At 48.2% G+C, this 23,037-nt stretch overlaps 1 protein-coding gene across 1 annotated transcript in view; it reads left to right on the forward strand.

Moving 5' to 3' along the window:
- LOC137095418 (B-cell lymphoma 3 protein-like) overlaps positions 1-19,444 on the forward strand; it is a 53,044-nt gene extending 33,600 nt beyond the window's left edge. Inside the window, exons 4-9 of the mRNA XM_067462075.1 lie at positions 2,119-2,320; positions 4,874-4,962; positions 8,768-8,845; positions 9,799-9,966; positions 11,761-11,881; positions 14,344-19,444. Of these exons, the coding sequence (XP_067318176.1) occupies positions 2,119-2,320; positions 4,874-4,962; positions 8,768-8,845; positions 9,799-9,966; positions 11,761-11,881; positions 14,344-14,810 (1,125 nt within the window). The 3' untranslated portion in view covers positions 14,811-19,444. The remainder of the gene's footprint in view (positions 1-2,118; positions 2,321-4,873; positions 4,963-8,767; positions 8,846-9,798; positions 9,967-11,760; positions 11,882-14,343) is intronic.
- Positions 19,445-23,037: the final 3,593 nt, after the last annotated feature.

The following is a 23,037-nucleotide window of genomic DNA, read 5'->3' on the forward strand; positions in this document are numbered from 1 at the left end:
GAAGACCTACAAGCCTCAGCAGACTGAAAGCCAAAACCAAGGTTACAACAACATCTGTTATAGAACTCCAGTATGCTGATGACAACGTCATCTGTGCACATTCAGAAGAAGACCTACAAGCCTCAGCAGACTGAAAGCCAAAACCAAGGTTACAACATCTGTTATAGAACTCCAGTATGCTGATGACAACATCATCTGTGCACATTCAGAAGAAGACCTACAAGCCTCAGCAGACTGAAAGCCAAAACCAAGGTTACAACATCTGTTATAGAACTCCAGTATGCTGATGACAACGTCATCTGTGCACATTCAGAAGAAGACCTACAAGCCTCAGCAGTCTGAAAGCCAAAACCATGGTTACAACATCTGTTATAGAACTCCAGTATGCTGATGACAACGTCATCTGTCCACATTCAGAAGAAGACCTACAAGCCTCAGCAGACTGAAAGCCAAAACCAAGGTCACAACAACATCTGTTATAGAACTCCAGTATGCTGATGACAACGTCATCTGTGCACATTCAGAAGAAGACCTACAAGCCTCAGCAGACTGAAAGCCAAAACCAAGGTCACAACAACATCTGTTATAGAACTCCAGTATGCTGATGACAACGTCATCTGTGCACATTCAGAAGAAGACCTACAAGCCACTCTAAACACCTTCGCAGAAGCATACGAGCAGCTCAGCCTGTCATTGAACATTGAGAAAACCAAAGTGCTCTTCCAGCAGACACCAGCCAATCCCTCTCTATGCCAGAGATACAGCTTAATGGTGCAATGTTAGAAAATGTTGACCATTTCCGCTCCCTTGGCAGCCACCTCTCCACCAAAGTCAACATTGACACTGAAATTCAACACCGCCTAAGCTCTGTGAGTGCAGCATTTGTCTGAATGAAGCAGAGAGTGTTTGAGGACTGAGACATCTGTAGGGATAACAAGGGGCTTGTCTATAAAGCTATTGTCCTCCCAACCCTGCTCTATGCCTGCGAACCATGGACTGTCTACAGACGTCAACACTGACACTGAAATTTGACACTGCCAGAGCTCTGCGAGTGCAGCATTCTTTCGAATGAAGCAGAGTTTGAGGACCGGGACATCTGTAGGGAGACCAAGGGGATTGTTGATAAAGCTATTGTCCTCCCAATCCTGCTATATACTATCGAAACGTGGACTGTCTACAGAGGTCACATGCAACTCCTGGAACGATTCCATCAGCTCTGTCTCCGGAAAATCCTGCAAATCTCTTGGGAAGGCAAGCGGACAAACGTCAGCGTGCTGGAAGAAGCAAAGACCACCAGCATTGAAGCGATGGTCCTCCGCCATCAACTCCTCTGGACCGGCCACGTTGTCCGGATCCCCGACCACCATCTCCAAAAGCAGTTGCTCTACTCCGAACTCAAGAACGGAAAAGGGAATGTTGTTGGGCAGGAAAAGAGATTGAAAGATGGACTCATAGTCTGGCATAGATAATAAGAACTGGGAAGCCCTGGCCCTTGAGCACTCCAGCTGGAGGTCAGCTGTGACCAGCAGTGGTGCAGAATTTGAAGAGGCACGAATGGAGGGCGAAAGGGAGAAATGTGCCAAGAGGAAGGTGCGTCATGCCAAGCTAGACTGGAACTGCCTTCCGTCTGGAAACCGATGCCCTCACTGCGGGAGAAGGTGCAGGTCAAGAAGAGGGCTCCACAGCCACCTACGAACCCACAAGGAAACGCATAATGGAAGACCATCTTACTCGTCCAACGAGGGATCGCCTAAGTAAGTAAGTAAGTAAGTAAGGATGGCCATCTGTCAGGGGTGATTTGAATGCAATGTTCCTGCTTCTTGGCAGAATGGGGTTGGACTGGATGATGGCCCAGGAGGTCTCTTCCAACTCTTTGATTCTATGATTCTAAGTTTGCAAACTTGGTTTGTGTGTGTGTATGTGTGTTTAAAAATACAATACAACTGTTTGGTTCGCTCCTGACATGATAAATATATAGTGTGGTTGTGAGAATGTGACCTGGCTGGAACTCTGGCCCCAAAAGCATCTGCTTTCCAAGTTCTGCAGTGCATAAGCTGCAGTGTTGCCATGTTTGAGTTTCACCCGGAGGTTTCACCGTGTTTCTCTTTGGCCCTCCAGACTCCCTTGCACTTGGCGGTCATCACCGGCCAGCCGGCCTTGGCCAAAGTGCTGCTGACCCACGGCGCCTCGCCAATGGTGTTGGACCGGCACGGGCAGACGGCCCTCCATTTGGCCTGCGAACATGGCAGCCTGCGCTGCCTCCGGGAGTTGCTGGAAGGGAGCCTGGCACCCTTGGACTTGGAAGCCCGGAACTTCGAAGGTGAGCAAAGGTGGGTGGGCATGGCAGGCCCCTCCCACAGCCATCCCCCTGGCCATCTTCACAGACAGTTTTCTTCCAAATGGTGCACCATTTTGGATAGTCCTTGCCTGAACTTCTAGGTAGCGCAGTAAACCGCTGAGCTGCTAAACTTGTTGACCGAAAGGTCGCAGGTTCGACTCCAAGGAGCAGGGTGAGCTTCTGCTGTTTGCCCCAGCTTCTGCCAACCTATCAGTTCAAAAGCATGCAAATGTGAGTAGATCAATAAGTACTGCCTAAACTTCTAGGTGGCGCAGTGGGTTAAACCGCTGAGCTGCTAAAGTTGTTGACTGAAAGGCTGCAGGTTCGGCTCCGAGTAGTGAGGTGAGCACCTGCTGTTAGCCCCAGCTTCTGCCAACCTATCAGTTCAAAAACATGCAAATGTGAGTAGATCAATAAGTACTGCCTAAACTTCTAGGTGGCGCAGTGGGTTAAACCGCTCAGCTGTTAAACTTGTTGACTGAAAGGTCGCAGGTTCGACTCCAAAGAGCAGGGTGAGCTCCTGCTGTTAGCCTCAGCTCCTGCCAACCTATCAGTTCAAAAACATGCAAATGTGAGTAGATCAATAAGTACTGCCTAAACTTCTAGGTGGCGCAGTGGGTTAAACCGCTGAGCTGCTAAACTTGTTGACTGAAAGGTAGCAGGTTCGACTCCAAGGAGCAGGGTGAGCTTCTGCTGTTAGCCCCAGCTTCTGCCAACCTATCAGTTCAAAAACATGCAAATGTGAGTAGATCAATAAGTACTGCCTAAACTTCTAGGTGGCGCAGTGGGTTAAACCGCTGAGCTGCTAAACTTGTTGACCGAAAGGTCGCAGGTTCGACGCCAAAGAGCAGGGTGAGCTCCTGCTGTTAGCCCCAGCTTCTGCCAACCTATCAGTTCGAAAACATGCAAATGTGAGTAGATCAATAAGTACTGCCTAAACTTCTAGGTGGCGCAGCGGGTTAAACCGCTGAGCTGCTAAACTTGTTGACTGAAAGGTAGCAGGTTCGACTCCGAGGAGAGGAGTGAGCTCCTGCTGTTAGCCCCAGCTTCTGCCAACCTAGCAGTTCGAAAACATGCAAATGTGAGTAGACCAATAAGTACTGCCTAAACTTCTAGGTGGCGCAGTGGGTTAAACCGCTGAGCTGCTAAACTTGTTGACCAAAAGGTTGCAGGTTCAACGCCAAAGAGCAGGGTGAGCGCCTGCTGTTAGCCCCAGCTTCTGCCAACCTATCAGTTCAAAAACATGCAAATGTGAGTAGATCAATAAGTACTGCTAAACTTCTAGGTGGCGCAGTGGGTTAGAACCGCTGAGCTGCTAAAGTTGTTGACTGAAAGGTCGCAGGTTCGAATCCAAAGAGCGGGGTGAGCTCCTGCTGTTAGCCCCAGCTTCTGCCAACCTATTAGTTCAAAAACATGCAAATGTGAGTAGATCAATAAGTACTGCCTAAACTTCTAGGTGGCGCAGTGGGTTAAACCGCTGAACTGCTAAAGTTGTTGACTGAAAGGTAGCAGGTTCAACTCTGAGGAGTTGGTTGAGCTTCTGCAGTCAGCTCCAGCTTCTGCCAACCTAGCAGTTCGAAAACATGCAAATGTGAGTAGATCAATAAGTACTGCCTAAACTTCTAGGTGGCGCAGTGGGTTAAACCGCTGAGCTGCTAAAGTTGTTGACTGAAAGGTTGCAGGTTCGGCTCCGAGTAGTGAGGTGAGCGCCTGCTGTTAGCCCCAGCTTCTGCCAACCTAGCAGTTCAAAAAATGCAAATGTGAGTAGATCAATAAGTACTGCCTAAACTTCTAGGTGGCGCAGTGGGTTAAACCGCTGAGCTGCTAAACTTGTTGACCGAAAGATCGCAGGTTCGACTCTGAGGAGCAGGGTGAGCTCCTGCTGTCAGCCCCAGCTTCTGCCAACCTAGCAGTTCAAAAACATGCAAATGTGAGTAGATCAATAAGTACTGCCTAAACTTCTAGGTGGCACAGTGGGTTAAACCGCTGAGCTGCTAAACTTGTTGACTGAAAGGTCGCAGGTTCGACTCCGAGGAGTGGGGGTGAGCTCCTGCTGTTAGCCCCAGCTTCTGCCAAGCTAGCAGTTCGAAAAAAAATATGAGTAGATCAATATTTGTTCGGCGGGAAGGTAATGTTGCTCCATGCAGTCATGCAGGCCACATGACCTTGGAGGTGTCTATGGACAACGCCAGCTCTTCGGTTTAGAAATGGAGATAAGTACCAAAGTCCCGGAGTCGTACACGACTGGACTTAATGTCAGGAGAAAAGCCAAAGAGGTGCCAATAAATTATAGTATAATGTGTTTTTGCTATTCACCTCATCTCACTGAGAGGGGAAAACATGGGTGACCGTCCATTTAGAATCATTGAATCATAGAATAACAGAGTTGGAAGAGACCACATGGGCCATCTAGTCCAACCCTCTGCCATGCCGGAAAAGCACAATCAAAGCCCCCCTGACAGATGGCCATTTCAAAATTGGAGCCCCGTGTTTATTTCATATTCTTTTTCCAACTCTTGATCTCTTTCCCATTAGGTTTAACTCCGCTCCATGTAGCCGTTGGAACCTCCGACCACAACATGGTCCTTGCTTTGCTTGAACACGGGGCTGACGTCGATGCCGTGGTGAGTCTCAGGTTTGGGAGAAAAGGGAGTTGAGATGAAACGTTATTGACCCTTTTTGGATCTATACCTGTGTTTCCAAGGGGGGACGTCTACACCGTAGAATTAATGCAGTTTGGCACCACTTCAGCTGCCAAGGCTCCATGCTATGGGAACCTGGGAGTTGTAGTTTGGCACTCTTTGGCAGAGAAGGCTCAAGACCTTGGGAAACTACAACTCCCAGGGCCATGACAGCCAAAGAGGTGCCAAACTGCATTCATTCAACTGTGTTGCTGTAGCAAGGCAAGACCAAAGACCTTTGTAAAACTACAACTCCCAGATTCCCATAGCATGGAGCCATGGCAACTAAAAAGGTGCCAAACTGCATTCGTTGCACGGTGTTGCCAAATCAGAAGGCCAAACACCATTATGAAACTACAACTCCCAGATTCCCATAGCATGGAGCCATGGCAGCTAAAAAGGTGCCAAACTGCATTCGTTGCATGGTGTTGCCAAATCAGAAGGTCAAACACCATTGTGGAACTACAACTCCTAGGATCCCATAACATGGAGCCACGGCAATTCAAAGTGGCCTCAAACTGCATTCATTCAACAGTGTTGATATATCAGGTCAAGGCCAAAGACTCTTGTAGAACTACAACTCCCAGGATCCCAAGGCCACAGCAGTCAAAGAGGTGCCAAACTGCATTCATTCAAAAATGTTGCTATATCAGGACAAGGCTAAAGACCTTTGTAAAACTACAACTCCCAGGATCCTATAGCATGGTGTCATGACAGTACAAAGTGGCCTCAAACTGCATTCTTTCAACAGTGTTGATATATCAGAACAAGACCAAGGACCTTTGTAGAACTACAACTTCCAGGATCCCAAGGCCAAGGCCAAAGACCTTTGTAGAACTACAACTCCCAGGGCCACAGCAGTCAAAGAAGTGCCAAACTGCATTCATTCAAAAACGTTGCTATATCAGGACAAGGCTAAAGACCTTTGTAAAACTACAACTCCCAGGATCCCATAGCATGGAGTGGCCTCAAACTGCATTCTTTCAACAGTGTTACTATATCAGGAGGAGGCCAAAGACCTTTGTTGAACTACAACTCCCAGAATCCCATAGCATGGTGTCATGACAGTTCAAAGTGGCCTCAAACTGCATTCTTTCAACAGTGTTGATATATCAGGACAAGGACAAAGACCTTTGTAGAACTACAACGCCCAGGATCCCAGGGCCACAGCAGTCAAAGAGGTGCCAAACTGCATTCTTTCAAAAATATTGATATATCAGACAAGGTTATAGACCTTTGAAGAACTACAACTCCCAGGAACCCATGGCATGAAGCCATGGCAGTTCAAAGTGGCCTCAAACTGCATTCTTTCAACAGTGTTAATATATCAGGACGAGGCCTTTGTAGAACTATAACTGCCAGGATCCCATATCATGAGAACTTCTAACTGAGCTAAGACTGGATGTCCAAAGAACTTCTAACTGAGCTAAGACACAAAAGAGACATGCACAAGAAGTGGAAAAAGGGAGAAACCACCAAAGAAGAATTCAAACAAAGAGCCAACACCTGTAGGGAAAAGGTCCGCAAGGCTAAAGCACAAAACGAGCTCAGGCTTGCCAGGGACATTAAAAACAATAAAAAGGGATTCTTTTCTTATGTCAGTAGAAAAAGGAAAAACAAGGAGGCGATAGGACCTCTTCGAGGAGAAGATGGGGCAATGCTGACAGGGGGTGATAGGGAAAAGGCAGAACTACTTAATACCTTCTTTGCCTCGGTCTTCTCACAAAAAGAAACAAGCTAAACATTAGCCAACAATGTGATGTGGCGGCAAAAAAGCCAATGGGATTTGGTCCTGCATCAAGAGGAGCCTAGTGTCTAGATCTAGGGAAGTCCTGCTCCCCATGCTCTATTCTGCTTTGGTTAGACCACACCTGGAGTATTGTGTCCAATTCTGGGCACCACAATTCAAGAGAGATATTGACAAGCCGGAATGTGTCCAGAGGAGGGCAACTCATGATCAAGGGTCTGGAGAACAAGCCCTATGAGGAGCGGCTTAAGGAGCTGGGCATGTTTAGCCTGAAGAAGAGAAGGCTGAGAGGAGAAATGATAGCCATGTCTAAATATGTGAGAGGAAGCCACAGGGAGGAGGAGGGAGCAAGCTTCCTTTCTGCTTCCCTGGAGACTAGCACGCAATGGAGGAATAGCTTCAAACTACAAGAAAGGAGATTCCACCTGAACATGTGGAAGAACTTCCTGACTGTGAGAGCCGTTCAGCAGTGGAACTCTCTGCCCCGGAGTGTGATGGAGGCTCCTTCTTTGGAAGCTTTTGAACAGAGGCTGGATGACCATCTGTCGGGGGTGCTTTGAATGTGATGTTCCTGGTTCTTGGCAGAATGGGGTTGGACTGGATGATGGCCCACCAGGCCTCTTTCAACTCTAAGATTCTATGATTCTATGATCTTCCTGATTGTGAGAGCTGTTCAGCAGTGGAACTCTCTGCCCCGGAGTGTGGTAGAGGCTCTTTCTTTGGAAGCTTTTAAACAGAGGCTGGATGGCCATCTGTCAGGGGTGATTTGAATGCAATATTCCTGCTTCTTGGCAGAATGGGGTTGGACTGGATGATTTCCCATGAGGTCTCTCCCAACTCTCGGATTCTATGATTCTATGAAGCCATGGCAGTTCAAACTGCATTCATTCCACAGGATAGACGTGCCTTCTCACCTCTCCAAACGAAACGGGCTTGGAGAAGTTACAACGTCAAGCAGGCTTCTTGGGTGCCTTATCTCTCCCGGCGGGGATCTTCTGCAAAGTCCAAGAGGACAGGTCTCTGCCCCAAAGAGCCGCCAGTCTCAAGTCCAACCCCAGAGATAGAAGACAAGGAGATTCTGGGACTGGGCCAAGGGGACGATCAGACAACCGCTTCCTCCAAAGCCTATTTGCAATTCAGGGTGCATTCTGTGCACAATTTACATATGGTCATTGTGTGCAGAATCCTAGAATCCTAGAGTTGGGGAGATGGTGGCGGGTTATGAATAAAGTGTATTATTATTATTATTTTGTATTATTTTGGGCTTGGCCTCATGTTAGCTGCCCCGAGTCCCCTTTGGGTAGATAATGGTGGGTTATAAATAAAGTGTATTATTATTATTATTATTATTATTATTATTATTATGTATTATTATTATTATTATTATTATGTTGTATTATTTTGGACTTGGCCCCATGTTAGCTGCCCCGAGTCCCCTTTGGGGAGATGGTGGTGGATTATAAATAAAGTGTATTATTATTATTATTATTATTATTATTATTATTATTATTATTATGTTCTGGTTGCGGATGACACGATAAATAAAAATTATTATTATTATTATTATTATTATTATTATTATGTTGTATTATTATTATTATTATTATTATTATGTTGTATTATTTTGGGCTTGGCCTCATGTTAGCTGCCCCGAGTCCCCTTTGAGGAGATGGTGGCAGGTTATAAATAAAGTGTATTATTATTATTATTATTATTATTATTGTTATGTTGTATTATTTTGGGCTTGGCCTCATGTTAGCTGCCTCGAGTCCCCTTTGGGGAGATGGTGGCGGGTTATAAATAAAGTGTATTATTATTATTATTATTATTATTATTATTATTATTATTATGTTGTATTATTTTGGGCTTGGCCGCATGTCAGCCGCTTTTGAATGCACATCATCCACATTTGAATGGTGCACAGAATGAGTGTGACGATGCTTGTGATTCGAACCCAGGTGTGCAATCAATATAACCCACCTCTTTTCTCCTCACTTCCAGGATATTAAGAGTGGGCGGTCTCCCCTTTTGCACGCCGTAGAGAACAACAACCTGGAAATGGTTGAATTACTACTCAAGGTGAGGCGGGTTTGTTTGCTCTCTTGGTCTCATTCAATAACCAAATGCTTTTCTTTGGTAAAGGAACAAAAATTCCTTCATGGAAGGGTTTCAAACGGAAATTGGGGGTGGTCTAGATGACCCTTGGAGTTCCCTTCCAATTCTGTGCAGGGTTCCATACTTTGCACTTTAACAACACAACCGTTCAATGCTAAGGCTTCCCACCAAAATGGAACTGTAGAGGAGAGTCTACTGAACAAGCCAGTACCTGCCGCATACATTGCTTAAGTCGCATTGACAGACCGTCTGTGCAGGGTTCCACACTTTACGCTTTAACAACACAACCATTCAAGGCTAAGGCTTCCTACTTAAATGGAACTGTAGAGGAGAGTCTACTGAACAAGCCAGTACCTGCTGCATATGTTAAGTCACATTGACATACCGTCTGCGCAGGGTTCCATACTTCACACTTGAACAACACCACCATTCAAGGCTAAGGCTTCCCACTTAAATGGAATTGTAGAGGAGAGTCTACTGAACAAGCCAGTACCTGCCGCATACGTTGCTTAAGTCGCATTGACAGACCGTCTGCGCAGGGTTCCATACTTCGCACTTTATCAACACAACCATTCAATGCTAAAGCTTTCTGTCATAATGGAACTGTAGATGAGAGTCTACTGAACAAGCCAGTACCTGCTGCATACTAGTACTGCCGTCTGTTGAGGAGTTACAAAGGTGGAGGCATTACTTTTCATTCAACCCTTGTATCTATGTACATGGCTATATATGTGTACATCTATCTGTCTGTGTGTCTGTCTGCCTGACTATATACATGTACAGACACACACACACACAGCCTCAGAGGAAGGCAATGAAGAAACTTGACCAACACAACTGTGAGGGAGATCAATAAGAGGGCTGGAGTTGATCTGAAAGCTCATAAAAGTGGTGTGGTTTTTGTTTCCCTTTTGCAGCACGGTGCCAACGTCAATGCGCAATCCTACGGTGGCAACACGGCACTCCACGCAGCCAGCGGACGAGGCCTTCTGGACACGCTCCGGCTCCTGGTCCGCAACGGGGCTGATGGCAGCCTCAAGAACTACCACAACGACACCCCTTTGATGGTGGCCAAGAACAAGCGGGTGAGTGAGAGCAAAACAAGGCGCTTGGAGAGGTTGCCGTCGCTGGCTGGCAGTCTTCAGTTTGGACTACAACCAGGGGCGGCTCATCCATTACGCGAAGTAAGCGGTCGCAGAACACTTTTTTTGCCAGGGGTGCAGAGGCGCCTCTGTAAATGCCCCTCGACCGCCACTTGAGGAGCGCCCCCTCCGCTCACAACAGCCCTCGCAGTCCGGGGGGAGCCTCGGCTTTCTTGCCTCGCTGCCGGGCGATCCTCTTCCCAAAGGGGCCGGGCCCTTGAGCCTCGCCTCGCCCCTCTCGTTCCTGCTCCACCCGGCCACCGGGTGCGCCAGCAGAGCCGCCACTCAATCGTTCTCCGCGTTTGATCCCTTCCCCATAACCGGCTCCCTTTCCCCATCCCTCGGCGCTCCACCCGCCTCCTCTCCTCTCCCCAATCCGTGGGTGGGCCAAGGGGCGGAGCCGCCGCGCTTGGCCCACTTCGGGTCCGGAGGCGTGTCAGAAGACCGCAGCGTGCGCACCAAAAGTCGCCTCTTCTCCTGACTTTCTCTTCAGCCATTGGGACCAAGAGAGAGAGAGAGAGAGAGAGAGCCCCTCCGGCTGGAGGTATCTCCAACCTCCGCTCCCTCCTTTGTTTTTGCGCCTTCCTTCAGGAAAGGTGGGCATCTCCACCTCTCTCTCTCTCTCTCTCTCTCTCTCTTGGTCCCAATGGCTGAGGAGAAAGTCAGGAGAAGAGGTGACTTTTGGGGCACACGCCGGGGTCTTCAGGCACGCCTCCGGACCCAAAGCGGGCCAGGCAAGGGAGCAAGTGTGGCAAGTGTAGTTACTGGGATGTATAGTTCACCTACAATCAAAGAGCATTCTGAACTCCACCAATGATGGAATTGAACCAAATATGGCACACAGAACTCCCACGATGAACGGAAAATATATATATCAATGATTGGTTGGGCGGGCGGGGACGCCAAAATACTGTTTGCTTACCGTTGAAAATTACCTAGGGCCGCCTCTGACTACAACTCCCATAATCCTTGGCCCTGCCGCATGGTGGGACCTGCAAGCTAAAAACACGGGGAAGGCCAATTGCAGCATATATTGTTTTGGGTGACAAAAATCATGTTCCATAGTGTCATTATTACTTCAATTGTGGCCATTTGCAGGAGGAGTCTCCCTTTTCCATAATGCTGAAGACCAGTAGACATCTTGGAGATGGGACCCAAGTCTAAACATGAAATTCATTTATGGTTCATATATCCATACCCCAAAATTCCTTTTTGTATACAATATTTTAAAAAAATAATGTTGTGCATGCCATTATGTTTGGGTACATTGAGACATCAGAAAGCAAAGATGCCAGTGGGTTGCTGTGAGTTTTCCGGGATGTCTAGCAATGTTCCAGAAGCATTCTCTCCTGACGTTTCACCTGCATCTACAGAAGGCATCCTCAGAGGTTGTGAGGTCTGTTAGAAACTTTGGAAATGTGGTTTATATATCTGTGGAATGAGGTCCAGGGTGGGAGAAAGAACTCCTGTCTGTTGGAGTTAGGTGTGAATGCTGCAATCTGCCATCTTGATTAGCATTTAATGGCCTAGCAGTTTTCAAGGTGTGGCTTCTTACTGCCTGGGGAATCCTTTGTTGGGAGGTGATTAGCTGGCCCAGATTGTTTCTTGTCTTGACTCGTGATGCCACTCTCTCTTGTTTTGGATTATTTCGTAATTCCAGATAAAGCATGATTTGGGTGCATTGAAGCATGACAAAGTCAAGGTGACATCCTCTTTTCTTGCTTCTTCTTCCTTCAGGTCATTGACATCCTGAGAGGGAAAGCTTCCCGCTCTGGACCAGCTCCGGATAACAGCCAAGACGGATCATCCCCGACAAACGGCACGGATAGATCTCCAGTTCTCCGTCCAACTTACACCGGTCAGTAGGGCCACTTGAGCCAGCCCATTCACTACTATTAAGTTACAATTTGGCTTGGATAGATGTCCAGTTCTCCGTCCGACTTACACCGGTCAGTAGGGCCACTTGAGCCAGTCCGTTCACTACCATTAAGTTACAATTTGGCTTGGATAGATGTCCAGTTCTCCGTCTGACTTACACCGGTCAGTAGGACCACTGGAGCCGGTCCGTTCACTACCATTGTTACAATTTGGCTTGGATAGATGTCCAGTTCTCCGTCCGACTTACACCGGTCAGTAGGGCCACTTGAGCCAGTCCTTTCACTACCATTAAGTTACCATTTGGCTTGGATAGATGTCCAGTTCTCCGTCCGACTTACACCGGTCAGTAGGACCACTGGAGCCAGTCTGTTTACTACCAGTCTGTTGTCAGATTGTAGGATCTATATAGCAATATTAAATAACCACTCACAAGCCGTTTTTGCTTTGAAATGGATATATTGCTTGTATCTCTGCAGCAAAGAAAGACGCTACTGACTTTTTCCCACCAACACTTCCTTTTATACACCTTTTCTGCCCATTAATGCGCCGCGGTGTTATTGTTAATGTTTTTTGCTTTGTTTATGAGTTTTAAAATTATTATTATTGTATTGTTGTTGTTCTGTTTTACTGATGTATTTTGGCTCGGCTTCTTGTTAGCCACACCGAGTCCTTCGGGAGATGGTAGCGGGGTATAAATAAAGGATTATTATTATTATTATCTCCCCCCTCTTCTCAGTGTCCTTATTAGAACTTGTTGCTTCACAAGTCCCAATACAAGGCTTCCAGTGCCCTCTGCTGGCTTCAAAATGTCACAGAGAGAGAATTGATTCAGCCAGGATGATTCAGTCAGGATGTCACCGAGGGAATTTGTGATGTCTTCATGCCGTTAGAAATTGACTCCTGACATACCATTAAGTTACAGTTTGGCTAGGATTCTTTCTTAAAGGGGAAGGAGATGGGATACATGTTGCAATTGCCAAAAAGATAAGGTTTGGTGACAATCTTATCGCAAGACATCTTGTAGTTCCACTAACATTGGTCAGTTGGCGGAAGGCATTGTAAAACCTCTCTCATCACCAGAGACAACAACTTAGGTGCAAAAGTCGAGTTCATTCCCATTTTGGGAACAATTTGCACTGAGAATGCCATCTTGAGATACCATATTGCAGAGTTCAACTTTTGAGTTATGTCAATCCCACAAACAAAAGGGGGGATGCAGAGCCCAAGTGGGAGAGTTGCTGGCCTTCCCATGGTTTGCATCCTCCCTTCATCCAAGGGGCCGGGGCCGTGTGCAGCCGCTCCTGCAGTCAGGCTTGCCTTGCAATCCTCTGGTCTTAGGGAAAGAGTTGCCTGGTAGCCACGTGGGCCTCATGGAGCCTCTGTGGTGGCTCCAGCTGCTGCCGGGGCTTGACTTGCCAAGCCCCCACCCCTCCATTGGGCCATTCCTTCCTTCTCTCTTTCCTTTCCTCAATCCGCCCCCTCCCCAAAAGAAAAAGACTCTGCCTTCCTGCATGGAAAGGGAGTCCATGGCGAGGCTTCTCTTCCCTCACAATGGCTGGTGCTTCATTCTTCTCGCGCAATGGGGAGAGGGGCTTTTGCGCATGCTCTTCAAGGCATTTTTCTTTTTGGGGAGTTTTAAGTTATTTCCCCTTCATTTTTAAAGGGTTTTTTTTTTGTTTGAAAGATATAGATCAGATTAGAATGTGTTTTGCTGCCAAATTTGGTGTCAATTCATCCAGAGGTCTTTGAGTTCTGTCAATCCCACAAATGAACATTGCATTTTTGTATTGTCGAAGGCTTTAATGGCTGGAATCACTCAGTTCTTGTGGGTTTTTTCGGGCTATATGGCCATGTTCTAGAGGCATTTCTCCTGACGTTTCGCCTGCATCTATGGCAAGCATCCTCAGAGGTGACCTCTGAGGATGCTTGCCATAGATGCAGGCGAAACGTCAGGAGAAATGCCTCTAGAACATGGCCATATAGCCCGAAAAAACCCACAAGAACATTGCATTTTTATTTATATAGATAGTGTAATATCCCCATAATTGTGGAACCGATATAGCCGAACATCATCAAATGACCCACTTTTGTTCCCAGCATGCCATAGAGTTGCATTGGAAGACCTTGCAAACTCCAAAATCTGTAGGTTCTCCGATGCAAGTCTATGTTCTACTGGGACCTCCATAGATATGGGGGTCTTGTGTGAGGCATAGTTTGCATATACATTGTGTTCAAGGGTAAACATATCATCAAGTCGAAGAGCATTGCGATGCTCAATTTGGGTCATTTCAGTTGCCAAAATCCCAATTCCTGTGATGCAGTTTTCAAGGGGCCACATGCAGCTTGCGAGCCACATCCATCCCAACTTGATCCAACAACTTCTAATTGTGTCCATGTTAAACCAATGTGATTTGATGAGTTGCTTTCATTCCTTTTTTCCAGGCCTGCTGCGCTCTTCGCCTGACTCGTGCCCCACGACTCCGAGCCCGGCCCGGACCCCGAAGCCCCTTGTTTCGGCCAATCAGAAGCCAGAGAGCATTATGTCGTCCAGTGAGTCACTGGGGACCACCCATTTGCAGGGCGTGAAACCGGAAAGGAGCCCCTCCCCTCCCGCTGCAGAGCAGCCAATAGGTTTTCGGGGGCCCCCCAAGTACTACCTACCGGTCACCGAGGGCATGATGGACCCGGCCTTCTCCCTCTACCCGTTTGTGAGCTCCGGCCACGGCCTTTCGCCTCATCCTCTCCCGCTGATCCCGGTCGGCGTGAATCCCTCACTCCTTGCCGTGTCCTCGGAGTCCTTGACCAATCAGGTGCAGCCCAGGAGCATTGGTGCGGACCAGTCGCAGGAGCCGCTGGACTCTCCGGGGCAGTGGCCTTGTCCTCGGGGCAGTGACCCTCGGGGCAGTTGACAAGAAGGAGGCGAGAGGGTGGATGCTCTCCGACGACTGCTCTCCGGCGCAAGGCAACAGGACAATGGAGGCTTTTGCACTTTGCTGCTAAAGATTCCGAGCACAACACGAATTCCGATCACCTCCGAGGAATGTTTGCGTGTACTTGCAAGTCCACGGGAAGAGGATGCCCAAGGACCACTTCCTGGAGTAGGAATGTTGATGCTTCACAGGGACGCTGCTCAAAGATTTTTGGTGTGTAGCAACTCCCGTCGAGCCTGAGATGACCCTCTGCGGTGTGCTAGGACCATGGATTGCAAGCCCCATCGCCCACCCAGTCTCACCCATTCAACCCAGTTGCATGTCCCATCCACCGCCCATGTTTTGCAAGTCCCACCCATGAGTTGCAAATCCCACCCACAGGTTGTAAGTCTTATCGTCTACCCGTGTAGCAACTCCCGTCGAGCCTGAGATGACCCTCTGCGGTGTGCTAGGACCATGGATTGCAAGCCCCATCGCTCACCCAGTCTCACCCATTCAACCCAGTTGCATGTCCCATCCACCACCCATGTTTTGCAAGTCCCACCCACCCATGAGTTGCAAATCCTACCCACAGGTTGTAAGTCTTATCGTCTACCCGTGTAGCAACTCCCGTCAAGCCTGAGATGACCCTTTGCGGTGTGCTAGGACCATGGATTGCAAGCCCCATCGCCCACCCAGTCTCACCCGTTCAACCCAATTGCATGTCCCATCCACCGCCCATGTTTTGCAAGTCCCACCCACCCATGAGTTGCAAATCCCACCCACAGGTTGTAAGTCTTATCGTCTGCCCGTGGATTGTTAGTCCCATCCACAGATAGCAAGTCTCCATGCACCCATCCCTTTGTCATAGATCCCATCCATGGATTGCAAATACCATCATCCACTCATGACTTGAGAGTCCTATCGACAGATTGCAAGTCCCATTGTCCGCTTATGGCTTGCTAGTCCCACTTACTAGTCTGTGGATTGCAAGTCTCATAATTCACCTATGAGTTGCTAGTTCTACCCACCTGCTTGTGGATTGCAAGTCGCATTATCCACCCAAGGATAGCAAATCGCAGCATCCACCTATGGCTTGCTAGTCTTATCTACCCGCCCGTGGATTGCAAGTCCCATCATCCACCTATGGGATGTTAGTCCTACTTGCCTGCCCATGGATTGCAAGTCCCAGCTTCCACCGATGGGTGGCTAGTTCTACCCACCTTCCTGTGGATTGCAAGTCCCATTATCCACCCAAGTATTGCAAGTCCCATCATCCACCTATGGGCTGCTAGTCCTACCTGCCTGTCCATGGATTGCAAGTCCCATTATCTACCTATGGGCTGCTAGTCCCATCCACCTGTCTGTCTGTGTATGGCAAGTCCCATCATCCACCTATGGGCTGCTAGTCCTACTCATCTGTCCATGGATTTCAAGTCCCATCATCCACCTATGGGCCGCTATTCCTACTCACCTGTCCATGGATTGCAAGTCCCATTATCCACCCCAAAGATTGCAAGCCCCAGCATCCGCCTATGGCTTGCTAGTCCTACTTATCTGCCCATGAATTGCAAGTCCCATTATCCACCCAAGGATTGCCAGTCCCATCATCCAGCTATGGGCTGCTAGTCCTACTCACTTGTCCATGGATTGCAAGTTCCATTATCCACCTCAAGGATTACAAGTCCCAGCATCCACCTATGGCTTGCTAGTCCCACCTACCTGCCAGTGGATTGCAAGTCGCATTATCCATCTACGGATTGCAAGTCCCAGCATCCACCTATGGCTTGCTAATCCCACCTACCTGACAGTGGATTGCAAGTCCCATCATCCACCTATGGGCTGCTAGTCCTACTCATCTGTCCATGGATTGCAAGTCCCATCATCCACCTATGGGCCGCTATTCCTACTCACCTGTCCATGGATTGCAAGTCCCATTATCCACCCCAAAGATTGCAAGCCCCAGCATCCGTCTATGGCTTGCTAGTCCTACTCATCTGCCCATGAATTGCAAGTCCCATTATCCACCCAAGGATTGCCAGTCCCAGCATCCACCTATGGCTTGCTAATCCCACCTACCTGACAGTGGATTGCAAGTCCCATCATCTACCCGCCCCCAGGATGTAATCCTATCCTTTATTTAAAGATTCCTCCTAAACTGCAAACTGGGGAGTGGGTTTTTCCCGCTTGTTTAGGGCATGACAACCGGTTGCAGGCCTTTCTCCCCATCTGGTGGACGGGATGTCCCATTGCGCACAGCTGGACTTGGAACGGGAAAGCTTTACGACCGTGTTCGGTCCTCCCTGTTCCCAATCCTCTTGCCAGATTTCCCAGCGGTGGGTTGCCAAATCATCAAGGTCCGGAAGTATCGTTGCAGAAGTGGAGAGCGTTGGGGGAAAGCGGGGGATTTCCTCTCAGTAGGAAATCCTTAGGTGCATTTCAAGAAGGGCAATTTCAGAAATTCCCTAAAAATCCTTAGACATCACAAGGAGCGTGTCAAAGCTGGAATCGATTACTCAGTCTCGGAGACACTTTGTGGGTGCATCTATGATGCAGAACGAATGCAGTTTGGAAGCATTCCAACCTCATAGCTTAATGCTATGGGGCCAAGGGAGCTGTAGTTTGCACTCTTGGGGAGGGACGGCTCAAGACCTTGGAAAACTACAACCTCTCGGAATGCCATTGCATGGAGCCAGGGCAGTTGAAGGGGTGCCAAGTTGCATTCTTTCTATAGTGTGGATGCACACTTCCGCAGAGGATTAATAAGGACCTTGGGAAACTACAACTTCCATGATTCCAATGCCTTGAGTAATGGCATTTCAAGAAGTGCCGAGTTGCATTCGTCCTACACACTTCAACAGAGGATTACTAAGGACCTTGGGAAACTACAACTCCCATGATTCAACAGCCTTGAGTAATGACACTTCAAGAGGTGCCAAGTTGCATTCATTCTGTAGTGTAGATTCACCCTTCAGCAGAGGATTACTAAGGACCTTGGGAAACTACAACTCCCATGATTCCTCAGCCTTGAGCTATGGCACTTCAAGGAGTGCCAAGTTGCATTCATTCTATAGTATAGATACACACTTCAACAGAGGGTTACTAAGGACCTTGGGAAACTACAACTCCCATGATTCCAATGCCTTGAGTAATGGCACTTCAAGGAGTGCCAAGTTGCATTCATCCTACACACTTCAACAGAGGATTACTAAGGACCTTGGGAAACTACAACTCCCATGATTTCAATGCCTTGAGTAATGACACTTCAAGTGGTGCCAAGTTGCATTTGTTCTATAGTGTAGATACACCCTTCAGCAGAGGATTACTAAGGACCTTGGGAAACTACAACTCCCATGATTCTACAGCCTTGAGCTATGGCACTTCAAGTGGTGCCAAGTTGCATTCGTTCTATAGTACAGATACACCCTTCAACAGAGGATTACTAAGGACCTTGGGAAACTACAACTCCCATGATTCTACAGCCTTGAGCTATGGCACTTCAAGTGGTGCCAAGTTGCATTCGTTCTATAGTACAGATACACCCTTCAACAGAGGATTACTAAGGACTTTGGGAAACTACAACTCCCATGATTCCAAAGCCTTGAACTATGGCACTTCAAGTGGTGCCAAGTTGCATTCGTTCTGTAGTGTAGATACACACTTCAGCAGACCTTGGGAAACTACAACTCCCATGATTCTGTAGCCTTGAGCTATGGCATTTCAAGTGGTGCCAAGTTGCATTCGTTCTCTAGTGTAGATGCACCTTTTGGCAGAGGATTGCCGAGGACCTTGGGAAACTACAACTCCCATGATTCTGTAGCCTTGAGCTATGGCATTTCAAGTGGTGCCAAGCTGCATTCGTTCTCTAGTGTAGATGCACCTTTTGGCAGAGGATTGCCGAGGACCTTGGGAAACTACAACTCCCATGATTCCGCAGTCTTGAGCTATGGCATTTCAAGTGGTGCCAAGCTGCATTCGTTCTCTAGTGTAGATGCACCTTTTGGCAGAGGATTTCCGAGGACCTTGGGAAACTACAACTCCCATGATTCTGTAGCCTTGAGCTATGGCATTTCAAGTAGTGCCAAGCTGCATTCGTTCTCTAGTGTAGATGCACCTTTTGGCAGAGGATTTCCGAGGACCTTGGGAAACTACAACTCTCATGATTCCGCAGTCTTGAGCTATGGCACTTCAAGTGGTGCCAAGTTGCATTCATTCTATAGTGTAGACACACACTTCAACAGAGGATTACTAAGGACCTTGGGAAACTACAACTTCCATGATTCCCCAGCCTTGAGCTATGGCACTTCAGGGAGTGCCAAGTTGCATAAGTTCTACAGTGTAGATACACCCTTCAGCAGACCTTGGGAAACTACAACTCCCATGATTCCAAAGCCTTGAGCTGTGGCAGTTCAAGGAGTGCCAAGTTGCATTCATTCTGTAGTGTAGATGCACCCTTTGGCAAAGGATTGCCGAGGACCTTGGGAAACTACAACTCTCACGATACCAATGCCTTGAGTAATGGCACTTCAAGGAGTGCCAAATTGCATTCATTCTATAGTATAGATACACTCTTCAGCAGAGGATTGCTGAGGACCTTGGGAAACTGCAACTCCCATGATTCCACCGCCTTGAGTTATGGCACTTCAAGTGGTGCCAAGCTGCATTCGTCCTATAGTGTAGATACACCCTTCAGCAGACCTTGGGAAACTACAACTCCCATGAATCTTGAGCTATGGCACTTCAAGTGGTGCCAAGCTGCATTCATTCTCTAGTGTAGATGCACCTTTTGGCAGAGGATTTTCGAGGACCTTGGGAAACTACAACTCCCATGATTCCGCAGCCTTGAGCTATGGCATTTCAAGTGGTGCCAAGTTGCATTCGTTCTGTAGGGTAGATGCACTCTTTGTCAAAGGATTGCCGAGGACCTTTGGAAACTACAACTCCCAGGATGCTGTCTCATGGAGCCAGGGCCAGGACAATGGTGCCAGACTGCCTTCCCTCCTTTTGCACTTTCCAGTTGGTTTTGCAATTGAATGTAATGGGGAGTCAATCAGGAAATGCCGAATCGGGGAGAGTGCTGGATTGTGAGCCGCCCATCATCCTTCTCTTGGCAAACATCCTTCTCTCTGCTCTGACGAGGAGCGATACTTGAAACGTCAGACCCCCCTGACCGTCGCGGGGTAATAAAATTAAAAGGGGTCTTTTGAGTTTATTTACTGATGTGTCAATAAAGTTATTTTTCTACTGTCAACACCTGTGGTTTGTGATGTTAAGGCAGAGTTAATAATAATAATAATAATAATAATAATAATAATGGGTTGTTGTAGGTTTTTTCAGGCTATATGGTCATGTTCTAGGGGCATTCTCTCCTGACGTTTCGCCTGCATCTGTGGCAAGCATCCTCAGAGGTAGTGAGGTCTGTTGGAACTAGGAAAATGGGTTTATATATCTGTGGAATGACTGGGGTGGGGCAAAGGACTCTTGTCTGCTGGAGCTAGGTGTGAATGTTTCAATCCTTCTCCAATGCCAGAGATACAGCTTAATGGTGTAACATTGCAAAATGTTGATCCTTTCCGCTCCCTTGACAGCCACCTCTCCACCAAAGTCAACATTGACTCCAAAATACGACACCGCCTGAGCTCTGCGAGTGCAACATTTTTCCGAACGAAGCAGAGAGTGTTTGAGGACTGGGACATCCGGAGGGAGACCAAGGGGCTTGTTTGTAAAGCCATTCCCCTCCTAACCCTGCTCTACGCCTGCGAGACATGGACTGTCTACAGAAGTCACACTCAACTCCTGGAACGATTCCATCAGCACTGCCTCCAGAATGGGCAGGAATTTGGGAGATGAATGCAAGCAAACACCCTTCATATGAGGCTATTGTCCTCCCGACCCTGCTATTCGCCTGCTAGACATGGACTGTCTACAGACGTCACACGCAACTCCTGGAACGATTCCATCAGCACTCCCTCCAGAATGGGCAGGAATTTGGGAGATGAATGCAAGCAAACACCCTTCATATGAGGCTATTGTCCTCCTGACCCTGCTATTCGCCTGCTAGACATGGACTGTCTACAGACGTCACACGCAACTCCTGGAACGATTCCATCAGCACTCCCTCCAGAATGGGCAGGAATTTGGGAGATGAATGCAAACAAACACCCTTCATATGAGGCTATTGTCCTCCTGACCCTGCTATTCGCCTGCGAGACGTGGACTGTCTACAGACGTCACACGCAACTCCTGGAACGATTCCATCAGCACTCCCTCCAGAATGGGCAGGAATTTGGGAGATGAATGCAAACAAACACCCTTCATATGAGGCTATTGTCCTCCTGACCCTGCTATTCGCCTGCGAGACGTGGACTGTCTACAGACGTCACACGCAACTCCTGGAACGATTCCATCAGCACTCCCTCCAGAATGGGCAGGAATTTGGGAGATGAATGCAAGCAAACACCCTTCATATGAGGCTATTGTCCTCCCGACCCTGCTATTCGCCTGCTAGACATGGACTGTCTACAGACGTCACATGCAACTCCTGGAACGATTCCATCAGCACTGCCTCCAGAATGGGCAGGAATTTGGGAGATGAATGCAAGCAAACACCCTTCATATGAGGCTATTGTCCTCCTGACCCTGCTATTCGCCTGCTAGACATGGACTGTCTACAGAAGTCACACGCAACTCCTGGAACGATTCCATCAGCACTCCCTCCAGAATGGGCAGGAATTTGGGAGATGAATGCAAGCAAACACCCTTCATATGAGGCTATTGTCCTCCTGACCCTGCTATTCGCCTGCTAGACATGGACTGTCTACAGACGTCACATGCAACTCCTGGAACGATTCCATCAGCACTCCCTCCAGAATGGGCAGGAATTTGGGAGATGAATGCAAGCAAACACCCTTCATATGAGGCTATTGTCCTCCTGACCCTGCTATTCGCCTGCTAGACATGGACTGTCTACAGAAGTCACACGCAACTCCTGGAACGATTCCATCAGCACTGCCTCCAGAATGGGCAGGAATTTGGGAGATGAATGCAAGCAAACACCCTTCATATGAGGCTATTGTCCTCCTGACCCTGCTATTCGCCTGCTAGACATGGACTGTCTACAGAAGTCACACGCAACTCCTGGAACGATTCCATCAGCACTCCCTCCAGAATGGGCAGGAATTTGGGAGATGAATGCAAGCAAACACCCTTCATATGAGGCTATTGTCCTCCTGACCCTGCTATTCGCCTGCTAGACATGGACTGTCTACAGACGTCACATGCAACTCCTGGAACGATTCCATCAGCACTCCCTCCAGAATGGGCAGGAATTTGGGAGATGAATGCAAGCAAACACCCTTCATATGAGGCTATTGTCCTCCTGACCCTGCTATTCGCCTGCTAGACATGGACTGTCTACAGAAGTCACACGCAACTCCTGGAACGATTCCATCAGCACTGCCTCCAGAATGGGCAGGAATTTGGGAGATGAATGCAAGCAAACACCCTTCATATGAGGCTATTGTCCTCCTGACCCTGCTATTCGCCTGCTAGACATGGACTGTCTACAGACGTCACATGCAACTCCTGGAACGATTCCATCAGCACTCCCTCCAGAATGGGCAGGAATTTGGGAGATGAATGCAAGCAAACACCCTTCATATGAGGCTATTGTCCTCCTGACCCTGCTATTCGCCTGCTAGACATGGACTGTCTACAGAAGTCACACGCAACTCCTGGAACGATTCCATCAGCACTGCCTCCAGAATGGGCAGGAATTTGGGAGATGAATGCAAACAAACACCCTTCATATGAGGCTATTGTCCTCCTGACCCTGCTATTCGCCTGCGAGACGTGGACTGTCTACAGACGTCACACGCAACTCCTGGAACGATTCCATCAGCACTCCCTCCAGAATGGGCAGGAATTTGGGAGATGAATGCAAACAAACACCCTTCATATGAGGCTATTGTCCTCCTGACCCTGCTATTCGCCTGCGAGACGTGGACTGTCTACAGACGTCACACGCAACTCCTGGAACGATTCCATCAGCACTCCCTCCAGAATGGGCAGGAATTTGGGAGATGAATGCAAGCAAACACCCTTCATATGAGGCTATTGTCCTCCCGACCCTGCTATTCGCCTGCTAGACATGGACTGTCTACAGACGTCACATGCAACTCCTGGAACGATTCCATCAGCACTGCCTCCAGAATGGGCAGGAATTTGG

The sequence above is a fragment of the Anolis sagrei genome, chromosome Y (assembly GCF_037176765.1).
Source record: "Anolis sagrei isolate rAnoSag1 chromosome Y, rAnoSag1.mat, whole genome shotgun sequence".
Taxonomy (NCBI): domain Eukaryota; kingdom Metazoa; phylum Chordata; class Lepidosauria; order Squamata; family Dactyloidae; genus Anolis; species Anolis sagrei.